Source organism: Fundulus heteroclitus, chromosome 5 (assembly GCF_011125445.2).
Source record: "Fundulus heteroclitus isolate FHET01 chromosome 5, MU-UCD_Fhet_4.1, whole genome shotgun sequence".
NCBI lineage: Eukaryota > Metazoa > Chordata > Actinopteri > Cyprinodontiformes > Fundulidae > Fundulus > Fundulus heteroclitus.
The window spans coordinates 30,517,078-30,531,373 of NC_046365.1; the positions used below are offsets into that span (position 1 = coordinate 30,517,078).

The 14,296-nt window shown below is 42.0% G+C and overlaps 1 protein-coding gene across 1 annotated transcript in view; it reads left to right on the forward strand.

The window, feature by feature from the left end:
• LOC105939518 (calmodulin-regulated spectrin-associated protein 3) overlaps positions 1–14,296 on the forward strand; it is a 30,876-nt gene extending 16,580 nt beyond the window's left edge. Inside the window, 12 exon segments of the mRNA XM_012881746.3 lie at positions 905–998; positions 1,086–1,137; positions 2,606–2,667; positions 2,752–2,782; positions 2,929–5,356; positions 7,951–8,072; positions 8,198–8,487; positions 8,571–8,667; positions 10,243–10,355; positions 12,892–13,010; positions 13,122–13,301; positions 13,303–14,296. Of these exon segments, the coding sequence (XP_012737200.2) occupies positions 905–998; positions 1,086–1,137; positions 2,606–2,667; positions 2,752–2,782; positions 2,929–5,356; positions 7,951–8,072; positions 8,198–8,487; positions 8,571–8,667; positions 10,243–10,355; positions 12,892–13,010; positions 13,122–13,301; positions 13,303–13,461 (3,747 nt within the window). The 3' untranslated portion in view covers positions 13,462–14,296.

Consider the following 14,296-nt stretch of genomic DNA (forward strand, 5'->3'; position numbering starts at 1 on the left):
GTTACCTACTGATACAAAAAAGTCCCTGTCCTTTAAGTAGGATTTAAACCAGTTGAGAGCTGTACCAGAGAGGCCGACCCAGTTCTCCAGGCGTTCTAACAGGATGGAGTGATCGACAGTATCAAATGCTGCACTGAGGTCCAATAGAACCAGCACGGTGGTTCTTCCACAGTCTGTATTTATATGGATGTCATTAAACACCTTGATAAGGGCGGTCTCTGTACTGTGGTGAGCACGGAAACCTGACTGGAAAACATCAAAGCGGCTGGTCGTTGTTAAGAAGGTGTTCAATTGTTGAAATACAACTTTTTCAATGATCTTACTGATAAAGGGGAGGTTTGAGATGGGCCTGTAGTTCTGGAGTAGAAATTTGTCTAAATTGTTCTTTTTCAGCAGTGGTTTGATAATTGCTGTTTTTAGGGACTGGCACCCTAAAGATGAGAGAAGTGGAAAGGTATAAGAAATTATTGGAAAATCAGCCAAAGTCCAAAAGAAATCTTTGTAAAAGCTTTAGGAAGCCCAATAAACTGTTGTTCAAGACGATTTTAAAGAATTAGAACCAAGAACGACACCTAACAATGGGGGTTTAAAGAAATCAGTGGTAGTCTGATTGAAAAAGTGTGTGTGTCTACTAAATTATGTTTGTATGTACAAAAAGCCTCTTGGTAAAAATTAGTCAGCTAGGATGTGGTCAACTTATTGCATCTCAGATGCACCTTGATAGAGGACATATTTTATAACAGCCATTTGCTGGCAATCAACATTAGATCAGTGCAGGAATGAGTGGAAACGCTGTTTGTTCAGTGTGCGAGTTGTGCTCTTTGGATGATATTATTCAGCAATACTGAGAATATATCCTTCGTAGCACAACATAAAGACAATGTATCCATTTCCTTTCCTGCAGCTGAATATAATGAGCTTCATAGCAGAGATGTTGGAGTGGTTTGAGGTTAAGAAGCCAGATTTTGTCAAGCCCATCGAACCCATTGACCTTACAGGTTAGTGCCATTCACTCAGCTTTCTGTGTTGTTTCTAGGTGCAAGTTTTAATAATGCAAACCCTATATTTGTGTGTGTACCCTTTAGATGTCTCAGGATTACTCGACTGTACAAGTCCTGTCGGTGGGAACAGCAACAGGTACCAGTTGCCTGTTATTTACAAAAAAGATGCATTCAGTGTATATATATATATATATATATATATATATATATATATATATATATATATATATATATATATATATATATATATATTATTTTTATTTTATTTATTGAGGAACCAGTCTTGTATCAAAGCTTGATTTAACAACATATTACTCAGCAAAACCAGAAAAGAAACACCACAAAACACTTTTCAAATTCAGATGAGGACAAGTTGTTGTTCTCACAGCTCATGGAAACACGATTCCTTTCTCTAGAAAAGGGAATCAATAAAAAGACACTGTGTAATGTAAACAATTATTTGCTTTTTATTTTACAAAAATGTTCTAAAATATTATGAACAGATTTATAGATACCCTTTAGATACCCTTTTAGCAAACTATAAATCCATTAATTATACCTATACTCCAAGAATCAACCCTAACCCTATATATATATATATATATATATATATATATATATATATATATATATATATATATATATATATATATATATATATATATATATGTATATATATATATATATATATATATATATATATATATATATATATATATATATATATGTATATATCCCTCCATTATCTAACACGTCTGTAGACGTTGTCAAGCTGTCAGCTTAACCTTTGAAACAGAAGCACACACATTGTCCATAGTGTTTGGTTCTGTTGTTTTGAATGACCATCTACGTCCCTATTTTCATAACATGCCACACAAAGTGTAATTAGCTTTTGCAAACAGGAAGAACAGCAATACTGCACAGTTCTTACAAGCATGTGGACGGTTGTATATGAACACAGAGGGAGTAATCATTGAGAAATGTCACAAAGACAACTAAAATGGCTGAAAGTAATACTTATGAAGCCATGTGTTTTTTTTAATCTAAAGCTTGAATAAGGAATGCATTTCTTCTGTGAACTTTTCCTCTGCTAGCAATTGGTAAATAAAAGCTGATTTCATCTGCAGCAACATCCATTGTTAATAACATGAGCTGTAGTAAATGCAATTGGGCCGTAAGCAAGGGTTTATGAATCAAGGGAGGTTCTCCATGTTCTAATTCTTACAAGGCATTTGGCACCCAAAGGTATAACAGAAACCTGAGACTCCTGATTTTTAAGATCCAGGGGTGCCACTTACATCGACAGGAGTTTGCTTTGACAAAAACCATGATCCTGGAACGCCGTTTGGAGTCACCTGAATAGGTTAGAGGTTAGAGATCAAATCCGAGGTATGACTGAAGTCTAATTTGTGTCGAAATTGAATAAACAAAAAGGGATGTTACATTTTTTTCCAGTTTCAAGTTATTTAAGAGATGTGATTTTCTTTTTATTTGATATCAGAAATTTGCCCTTGTCTGAAAAAGTCTTACCGGACACAGAAAGACTGAAAGTTAAATAACTAGATTCATTGAAAGTTAAATAACTAGATTCATTTCTCTGACAGTGGTTCTCCGTCGTTCATCTTCAAACAACCGTTTGTGCCCATCTGCTCTCCAGTATCTCCAGGTACGATAATCAAACACTTTGTATCTTAGCACCGCTAAACGCTTTGTTGCATTTTTACTCAGTATTTTTAATTACACCTTGCAGAAAACAAAAGCTGGACAAAGAAACAAATCAGGTATGTCAACATGAAAGCTTTTTTTTATGGTAAATGTGTTGTATTCGTGTTTTAATTTCTCACTCTTCTTACGTTGGCTTCTGTGGTCTCCGCTTCTGAAATGCTCGTTGGCATCCATCTTTGTGTCATCACCCACCGCCTCGCAGTCGTCCTCTGTCAGCAGTGACTTTCAGCATCCCATTCGGCCTGGACAGTGATGTTGACATTGTCATGGGAAACCCAATAGATTCTGTCTTTCGCTCCGTCAGCACCGACAACCTCACCGGCACCCCGGCTCTGAGCTCACCGCCGGCATCAGCAGGGATGACTCGTGTCCCGTTCAGCCCTCCGGAGGACCTCAGCCATCTGGTCAGCGCCTCGGCCCCGTCGCAGCGCTCCTCCTGGGTCCCCTATGCACAAACAGCGCCGCTGGGAGAGCTGCCGACCATCGAGGAGGCTCGGCAGGTGGTTCATATACCAGGCGGCAAAGACAGGAAGAAGGGAAGAACGACGGAGAAATGTGGACGAGAGGTGTTTGTGGGCAGGCCGGAGCCCAGGCTGTGCCCAGAAGGAGCTCCTGCAGGTTTCTTTCTTCACTGCCCTGAAGAGGACAATCCTCAGCTCAGCAGCTCGCTTCCCTGTCGCTCCGGAGTCCAGTATCGACCCGTCAGAGGGGATGCCGGGAACGCTGAAAGGCAAGGTAGGAGAGAGATATCCAGGAAGCACTCTGATATGTCCCGTGATGACGACTCCGTTCTAAGAGATGGCAGCATTGACTCTTCAGAAGCATCAGATGATGCCCCCAGAAGCGTCCCCGGGAATATCCGACCGTCTGGAGGCAAAGGGAATCACAACAACAACAGTCCACGGATGACGAGCTTTGCCGAATGCCGAGACAACAGACGGAGACACCCCGCCACGCCCGGAGAGGAGTCACCCTCAGCTCCGACCCCATCAACCGCAAGCACGCCCCACACCCCTTCCACACCAGTGTGCAGCCAGCAGGGGAGTCCGGGGGTCAGAGGGTCCGAGCCCGGCTCTGAAGCCTGGGAGCTGGGAGCCCGACTCGAAGAAAAACGCAAAAACATCGAGGCCCAAAAGAGACGGATCGAAGCTATTTTTGCAAGGCACAGGCAGAGGCTTGGAAAAAATGCTTTCCTCCAGCTGAAAAGAGAGCAAGGAGAGGGAGGAGTGGAGGGGCCGGAGGAGGATGGCTTGACCCTCGAGGAGCGTCTGACCCGCATGGAGGAGCAACTGAAAAAGGAGGAGGAGAAAGACACGGAGAAAGTTTCCAACCCCCCTCGTTTGGAGAAACAGGTCACCTTCTCCGTGGACAGTAAGAATGGAACGGAGAAAGAGAAAGGAGCAAAGACAGGGGTGGAGAAAGGCGCAGAGAAAGGAGCAGAGAAAGCGGGAGAGGGTGTCATCGTGGAGTACAATGAAGTGGTGCAGAAGCTGAGTGAAGCCCTGCAGTCGCTCCAAAAGGACATGCAGAAACTAACGGAACAGCAGCAGCAGCTCATGAGCAACCAAAGACCCAGAAATACACCCAAAACCGCCCCAAGAAGCAACTGCAAAACCCCTCCTCACACCCCGACAAAGACACCCCCCAGAACCCCGACTCCATCTAGGAGCGCTACTAAGGCTTGGGTTATCCCTGCTGCTTCCAACCCCCCTGTCTCTTCTTCCCCTTCCCGCCGCGCCCACCTCCCTCCTTCCTCATCCACCTCCCCCAAAGTGATCATCTCCAGTTCGTGCCCAGCTCCTCGAACTAAACTCCACTCCTCATCCTCCCCCCGCAGTCCCAAACACAGCACCCGCACCCACCACCAGCCCCACCCACGGCCCTCTGAGCTCAAATTCCCTCCGCTGAACCGCGTCTTGACACCAACCCAGAACGTGGACACCATCCCGCACCTGCGCCGCGTCTCTCCCAGCAAGTGTCAGGTCCAGACTTCGTCTTCCTTCCGCATCGGCGGACCTCGGACCCCTCAGGAGGGTCCTCAGCCCACCCAGCAGCCGCCACCCGACGAGAGCACCTCAGACACGGGGTCGAGCGAGACGCCCACCCAGTTCAGCCTGGAGTTGGAGCAGGAGGATGCAGAGTCAGTCGGAGAGCTGCCGGTCTTGCCTCAGTTCAGACAAGAAAGGCCCAGGGCGGCCGGGGGCAGCAGCTCCAGTGCTCCTTCTGAGTGTTCGTTTGAAAGCGACACTCTGTCCCTCTCTGCTGCGTACAGCGCAGGAGGCGAAGGAGAAAGAGGCGAAGGTCCTAGGCAGCCCTGCAGCTTGATTGAGGTGTCGCCGTCATCTGTCGGAGGGCCAGAGGGGGCCAGCGATGAACCAACTGATGAGGGCCATGAGTTTTCCTCTGATTCCATGAGTGACCACACAGAATCTGCCGCCGAGGCTGCAGGAGGACCAGTTCATCAACAGCAGGATCCGCTAAATCCACTTAATCAAGCCACAGAGGGCAGCGACGGGCCAGAAGCCCAGACCGAACCACCAGAAGAGCACACTGGGCTCATTGTGACAGCAGAGCCGAGCGGGGGGAAGAACGAGACTGGAACAAGGGGAGGAATCGGATTCTTCTTTAAGGTTAGTGTTTAGAATTGCTGCTTAGCCACAAAACACATTACTGCAGCATTTTCTGCCTATAAAAAAAAAAAAAAGGTTTTCTAAAAGTGTACGACATTGATTAGCGCTTCCCAGGGTTTCTGTTCACTTTCTAAATGTTTGATTTTGTTTATGCATTCTCCATACTTGAGTAAGAATGGGGGAAAAAAAATAGAAAATTTGTGGCTCCCTAATTTATTCACTATTCTCTATAAAATAATAAAAACACTGCATCGAAATACTTGTTGTATCCCTTTAAATTTTCCTAATTTTTAACATTTTAACCACAAACTTCATGTTTGTTATTAGAACTTTATACTATAGACCAACACAACGTGATGAACAATGAGAAAGTGGAAGGAAAATGATACCTGACCTTCAAAATTGTAACACAATTAAATGTCTAAAATGTCTTGGGCCTCTTGAATGCATTCAGAAATACAGTCAAGAGGTCCAAGCTAATTCTGGAGGAGCTACAGAGATGGGAGTCCAATAATGGGACAACTATTAGTTGTGCACATTACCAAATTGACACTAACAAAGACATCACTCTCAACACACAATCCCAACCATGAAACATGGCTAAAGCACCATGCAGTGGGGATACTTTCTTAAGCATGGACAAAGAAACTGGGAAGATCGAGGAAATGGAATACAAGATAATTCTGGAATAAACTTTGATAAAGGCTCCAACAGACTTGAAACAGGTGTTGAAGTTCACCTTTGTGACAATAACCATAAACATACAGGAATGATCTAATGGAATGATTTAGATCGACAGATTTTTGTGGCAGAGCGGCCTAGTCCAAGTCCAGACCTACAAATCTGGGACAAGTCTTGAAAAGGAATATCCAGATGTTCTACATTGAGTCACTTTACAAGGAAAAAATGGGTGAAAAATGAATTCTCAAGAAATGTAAAGCTTGTAGCGATGTGGGGTGTTTTCAGGTGTTGACAAATGCATTATTATTTTCTCAGATTTGTGTTAGTAAAAAAAACATTGAAAACCATATTAGCATTGTGTTTGCATTTGATTTGGTCTTTCACAGAAAATCCTGATGAAAAGCATTGAGGTTTGTGATTTTAATATAATGTGAAAAAGTCCAAGAGGTATGAATACTTTGTAAATAGTGCTCCCAGATTGGGTGGATGTCCTTGCAATTGGACTTCTTTTGAACATGTAGGCCTGGAAAATGTGTTTGGGTGGGTTGTTAAAATTTGGGCTGCTTTTCACAACCTTTGGCGGGTTTTAGGGACTATTCATAGGAAAATTCTATCAAAATAGTTTCCATTGTGTGGCAGAAAAGTAAAAAAAAAAACGTGTACATTGTAATAAATGTACTCTTTGCACTCATTTTATTTCTGTATTTTTCGGACCATAAGGTGCACTGTGAATAAACATGTCTATGTGTGTCTATATCCACACATAAGGCGCACCGGATTATAAGGCGCATTAAATATTATTCCCAAGTGTGTAATATCACTCCGCCCCTCTGCGTACACAGCTATCTCTGAGAGGGAGAGCTATCTGTCTGAATTAACTTACTAGGTTTATTGTTGCTAGCGCGTACTCTGGGCGCATGCTTCCTTACATGAATGCACTTCTAGTTTAGCCATTACAGTCAGGCAGTCTTGTAGACAGCTCAGGAGTCCGATCAGGTAGTGACACAGTGTGCCGTAATGCTCCAAATATCTATTGACCGGAGCGGCTTTGTTGATAACCAAAGTCGTACTTACACATTTTAACAGATTTTTGAATGCATTGTAGCACATAAAATCAGTCAGTAAGCACAATATATAAGGCGCACCATAAATTTTTGAGAAAAGTTTAGGTAGTTAATTAATTGTCTAGAATCTGTCAAACCCGACATCATCAATGATTAATACTCATTGGCTAAATAAGTTTGTATTGGTCATAATTATAAACGCGGTATTAAGATTTCAACAGATTAACTTGTTTTATGGCTGCCGCTGTGCTAAGCTATTGATGTTATTAGCGTTGCTTGGAAAAGTCATCTTTGTGTGTAGATTATTTGGTTGCCTGATTGCACATTTTGTGTAGAAACTGAATGTGCACCGTTTTTCTCTTTGTTTTAGTGCTATTGTTTGCTAATAGTGCGTTCTTTATTAAATGTGTTACTAATAGTAGTAGTTATGTGAGTCACTGAGTAATGAGTAATTCTACATTTTTAACATCAATGCAATAGAGGTTGTGATTTATTTTTATTTTTTTTATTTTTTTTATTTTTTTTTTTAGTTGGGCAGGTTTTACGTTGGTTTTGGGCTGAAAACTATCAGTCAGACCTGGCGACACTGATTGTAAAACTGATTGTAAAACAATTCCAAAACCCTAAAAAACTGATTTTCTTTTCAGAATTTTGACATCACCAGCTTATCTTTTTATGTGGAGCTTATTCTACACATTTCCAAAAAAAAAATGGACCAAAATTGACCAAGAGATCTAAACGTTTTTAAAAATCCCTGGGTTGTCTACAAAGGTTGTTGTGTTTTGCACCTTTTAGGGCCGCCACAGTTTTGCCACTTATGTGGATGATGGTGCATCTGTGTGTCTGTAGGAGGATGTGCACAGTGAAGGGGAGATGGCTCAGCGTAGAGCTTTGCTGTTAGAAAGACAGCAGAAGAGAACAGAGGAGCTGAGGAGGAGGAGACAATGGCATGAGCAAGAGAGAGAAAGAAGGTAACCCAAACACATAAATACGCTTGCAAAAAGTTGATGAGCAGACATTCTTTTGTTTAAATTTTGTCACTTCTTAAAAGTCAAGCTTCTAACATAAAACCCACCTTCTTCCTTCTGTTTTTCAGACCAGCATCCTCTGAAAGGAGAACGGCATCGCCTTCCAACACGCCTCCAGCGGTCACGACCTCACCTTCGCCCACCCCTCCTGCAACCCCAGCTCGGCGCGACGATTTTACACGAGGGGAGTATGAACGACGACACCAGCTAAGAATCATGGAAGACCTGGACAAAGTCCTGAAGCAGAAAACAAGCAATCATCCAGGCCGCACGTCTGCTAAGAATACCCGCTCAAGGCCTCGCAGCATGACCAGGGAAGAAACCAAGCTGTCTCTCAGTCCCGCCAAAGGAGCAACTGGTAAAATAGTAACAAAGAAGAAACAAATAAGCTAACAGTGTGAGTAGTTTCAGATTGTATTGATTTAACTTTTGTGCCCCCAGGCTCTAAGCTGACGAAGGTCTACTCACACTCGTCACTAAACCTTGCAGCCACAGAGGAGCCTGGAAACAATGGCGACTCCACAAAGAGACCCCAAAGGTACACCACTGAGTAGAACATTGCTTTCCCTGTTTTCTGTCCAGCCCTGCAAACTGACCATGACAGCATAAAACAATCTACAGCAGACGAGCAATGTCTAAAATGAATGGCTTTTGAAAATAGAAAAGAAAATCCAACTGAAACCTGCCACAGAAACCGAGATATGCTTCATCCATGAGCTCACCTTGTGCTGTACGTTATATGCTGCAGGTGAAAACGTTTCCAAAAGTACAATTTAAAAATGTTACTTTGATAAGGTGCCCATCACACCGGAGTAAGGCCACAACACAATGTTAAAAATCAGCCAGAACAAGGATGGTCTCTGCAGGATCTTGGGAAAATTTTCGGCGGTGCTTTGTGACTGCAGTGGCCTCCCTATTGTGTGTGAAGGGGCATACGAGTTTTGAGCATGCACTGAACTTCTCTATTCAAAAAGTTTTGACAACAAATTAGGTTCCTGGGTGTTGTGTGGAGGAGGCAGGCAGCAACAGGGCCTTAGCAGTCCTGCAGGGCTTGGTCATCAGAGAGATTTTATACGAGAAGTGACCCACACTGGTCACATGTCAACCAGACGTCACCCATACCCAGATGGCAGCCCTCCAAGTAATTTAATATACTGCTTTTTGAAGCCCAAATGCAACTGTCACTGCTCTGACTGCAACCAGAAGTATCTAACCGAGCTATTGAACCAAAATATCCACTTTTCAATATATCCACTTTCTAAATTAATATAGATGTTGCCTTCACCGGTTTCCCTGTAGATGAGGCTTCCAGCTGTGGAGAAGCGCACACACCTCCAAATTGTACACAGTCTACATAGCCGAATGAAGCTTTCAGCCTACCACACTGAAATTCATTAGGAAACGAATTCTGATATCAGACAAATATAAAATGACTACATAAAAATAAAAAACAGTTCTCAAAGAAAGATGTTTATTAAGCAAAAAGATTGCCCAAGACAGCCAGTATAACATGGAAACAATTCTGCAGAGAAACGTGGACCAAGCACTCAAGCACTTGGCCTAAACACATATAAGGTTTAAGGGGCAACTATGTTTTCACATTGAAAAAGAGATGGTGAGGTGTGTGGATAGACCCCTTATAATAGAATTAAACACCCATAACAATGTTCTGCCCTCTGTTTTGGCAGGTTGCATATTTGAAGCTTTACTACTGTAGAACTGTCATGTCTTCCTTACATTCATAGCAAAATAGTAATTTTATGTTCTAAAAATAGGCAAACATTTGACAGAGGAATCTGTAAATGAGAGTCAGGTAAAAGGTAGGATTTTTTTTAATTAAACATGTGCAGAAATTCTGTAAAGTTAAAAAAGCTGGTTTATGTCCAAAAGAAAACAACAACTTAGCTTAACTCTAAAAACAGGAGCTCTGCGGAGAAACAATTGTTGTGTTCCCTGCCTTGTTTGTCTGGTTGTGATAACTGATGATGAGGTTAATTAAAAAGAAATAGTTATAACTGACTCCACCCGTCCTCCATCTCATTCCTCGGGTTTAAGCGGATCGTGTAAAGAGATGAAGGCTCATTGTTCTGTTACCTGTGTTTTCCCCCAGCAGCCGTCATGATTCGCCTTCGCGATGCGTGACTCCAAGCAGACCGATAAACCAGAACGGAGACAAAGACTGGGAGACCGGTTCCAGTGGGACCTCACCCGCCCCGGAGTACACAGGTACATCACTAGAGAGCACCGTCCCGCAATCAGTGTTGTAATAAATAGTAGTGCCGCAACAAATTCAAGTCTTGTATAATTAACCAGTCAGTCTTGAGAAAGTGAATCATTTTCCTCCAGAGGGAAGTATTTTTTGCCTTTATATTTCTCAGTGCTGCAGTTAATGGAATAAGAGATTACAGATTTAGATTTAGATTTTATTAGTAGCTTAAAATAAGCTACTAATGAAATAAAATGTAAATCTTCCTAAGTGTGTAATATGACTCCGCCCCTCTGCGTACACAGCTATCTCCTGAGAGGGAGAGCTATCCTTATATACGTAGACGCGTCATTGGGCGGGTTCTGCCTATGCTGCGATGCGTCAGAGCGTCCGCCATCTTAAATGTGGCAAATCTGCAGTTACTCAGTCACTAAACAGTATCAGAGGGACTTTAATCTCAGAATATACTTTGTATTCGCAGTATTTTTGTTTTTGTAATATTACGAGTTTATTTTCGTATCCCTTTAGCTTCATTCTCCTGAATTTATTATCCTAAAGAATAAAAATATTTAAAATAATCTAACCTGGCCCTACTACTCCAGGAGTGAAATAATTCTGCAAACTGTAATTCTGTGCTTCCTGACTATAAAGTTAGAAACTGACCTTACTACAAATATTAAGACTAACAATAAAGAACAAACAAAAATACTCCTGACAAAAGAGTAAAAAGTCTGCAATAATAAATGAATGTATCTTATCTTAATATTCAAACGATTAGGCTTAAACTGTGTTCCAGACTTTATCAGAATTTCTTGAAACTTTGGCTAAAAAGATCTCCATTTATCCCGATTACTCTGCGGTGGAACGGAAAGGGAGGTTAGGGTTTAAAGGTCTCGTTCCACATCTGTTGTTATCCAATTCCAGATAGAAGCCTATCAATGGGGTGGGTATTCTTAGCCACTAGCCTTTGGGCTGACCTCGGATACTTTGACTGCAGGAATATCCCAGTAGAATGATAGTCCTTAGTTCAGGGGTCACAAACATGGTGCCTGCGGCCACCAGGTAGCCTCTAAGGACCATGTGTGGTGCCCACAAGCCTGTTAAAAAACAAACAAAAAAAAACGGCACAACCCTCCAGTGAGCTGCATTTAAAATGCTATTTTATTCTGTTGCTCTCCCTTTTTAATTATACTTATATTAACATGGATTTAAAAATTACAAAAGCATTAAAAACATATTTATATTGCGTAAAGTTAAGGTGAACTTGGACTCTTGTAGTTCAAAGGTCAGTACAGGTAGCCCTTCGTATGACACGGTACCATTGAAGTAGCTCTCAGTTACAAAAATGTTGGCTTCTCTCCCTTTCTGACTTGCTGATGTAGTGGAGGTGTCAACCAATCAATAGAGGACACAATGCTGGAGATGCTTCAGGAAAGTCTCCAAGGTTCTTCAACCAAAAAAAAACCTTTTAAAAAGACATTTAAATATAGAAATGATTATAATAACTGGCCGTATAGATCCATAATCATTTCATTCATTTTAAAATATAATTAGAGTTTCAGCTAATGATAAAATGATTAAAACTATCTAACTTTCTCGGCTGTTTTTTTATGAAATTTTTATTCAGATTCGGAAGAGATTGGCAAACACAAATAAGGACTCAAACACTGTTTCTGTTAGAATATAAGGCCCACATTTATTATTCCCCACAGAACACAGCAACACAAAACAGCAAGCACTTCGCACACGCAAAGTAGCAAGCACTTAAAGCAGACAAGCTTTCAAACAGGCGTGTTGTTCCATCTCTTACCATGGTTAGGACTGGGAAGTCGGTCAGTCCGGTTAGAGCACAATCCACGCGGCCGGGCGTCCACACAACCCACGGCTGACTTCAACGACTGAGGGCGGTGTCCTCCTTTTTAAACCAATAAACAAAGTATCAGATGGGAGCGAGAGTGGCCACTTCTCCCTCCCATCTGAGCTGTTCATCCCGTTTCCAAAACAAAACCGTTCCCAGCATCTCAGCAGTGTGTGAAGCAAAATAATAAACCAAACTCAGATAATAGCGCAAATATAAGCAAAATAAGGAATACAGAATCAGTCTTTCCCACAACACATTGTCATAGGTTCCCACCACAAGTTAAAACAAGTTATAGCAAAATAACACATGTTGTTCTTAGTTTTATGTGAACTGAAAAACAGAGCACGAGCATATATGTTGCTCTTAGGTTAAAACTAAGCAGTTTTTCCCAAAATAAATTGTCAAAGAACAAAAATAATTCTTTAATATATCAGCTGGAAAAAATACCATTCATGGTGACAACTCGCTCAACTGATTGCTGATAAAAAAAAAATGGCAGCAAGTTTATCAAAATTCAAGGTTTTCTGGCTCTTTACTCATTGAATGATAACAGCAACATTCTGACCACAACTAAAATCAGAGGTAGCTGTCTTTGTGAGCTGAGGAAAAAAAAAAAATTGTGTACGCTACAGTTTTCATAGATGGATTTGGCAAAACGAACCTTAATGATTGTGAACCTGTGTTTGTATTTTCAGGCCCAAAACTCTTTAAAGAGCCAAGCTTAAAGTCCAATAAATTCATTATTCACAACGCCTTGTCACGCTGCTGCCTGGCTGGGAAGGTGAACGAGACACAGAAGAACAAGATAGTCGAGGTTGGGGTCTTCGTTTTCTTTCTTTCTTTTTACCTTTTAGCAGAAATGTTGCAATTAGCGTCTGAAGACTGTAAACAAATTCCTCTCGTCTTCCCTTCATTCCTACTCCAGGAAATGGAGAAGAGCTCTGCCAACCACTTCCTCATCCTCTTCCGCGACACCAACTGTCAGTTCAGAGGCGTTTACACCATGAACCCCGACACGCAGGAGCTGGTGCGGCTGGCGGGGGTGGGCCCGCGGTCGGTAGGCTCCGGCCAGGTGGAGGCCATCTTCAAATACAGCTCCGACAGGCAAGCAGTTCAGCACCATCCCGTCCAAAACCATGGGGATGAGCGTCGACGCCTTCACCATCCCCAGTCAGCTTTGGCAGGGAGGAGGTGGAGGAGGAGCGGCGGGTGGCGGCAGCAGCAGGAGAGCAAGTGTCACGAAGAAGGTGGCCGTCTCCAAGTGAGGAGGAGTGTAATTAGAATGTTATTACAGTGAAAAAGCTATTCAGACACATAGCGATGTTATTTATGTGCACACAGGTGGGTCCTCTTGTGTGTAATCTCTTTCCCCTTAGATTCCCTTTTAGAATTACAAAAAAAAAAAAAACACATTTCTATTCCCTCAACATCTCTGAAAGTGTCCACGGTGTAACTTTAATAGAATAGCTACTCATCCCGAAAAAGAGGAAACGGGGGCGTTTCTTTTTAGAATGTTGCCAATTTACTGCACCCGTTAATTGTTTGAAGTTCAAACTCCAGCTTTTCTGTTAAAGAAAATCCAACAATTTTGATTTGCACTTTGGAAAACCTTTTGATAGGCCGGAAAGTTCCTGTTTCTCTCAGCCTCAGCCAAACGGCAGAGAAAATGCCTTCAGGTCAGATCGACTGACTGGACTTTGATTTTTTTTTTTTTTTATTGTTAACTCTCCCAGTACCTGTTACTATGTGGATGAAAGCACATTTGATAGCCATAAACGTGTGATGCACAGATGAACTTTGTCCGACTTCAAGAAGAGTTTGTTTGGATGTTATTTATAAACCCGGCAGTTTTCAGACATGATAACTGCAGCATGAATGGTTCTTTTACTCTATGTTGTGAAATAATATCACAATGTAAACGTGCGATCTAATGAAACCGATAACGTTTGAGCATTAGATGCTGATTTAAAACCTGTTTTTGTACAACACACTTTCAGCATAGGCTAACGCCAAATGATGTGCGAGAGGAGCCTGGACTGTCTCAGGTGGAGATGAGTGCTGTTTAACCAATAAATAAATGCAAAGTTCAATTTCTGTGAA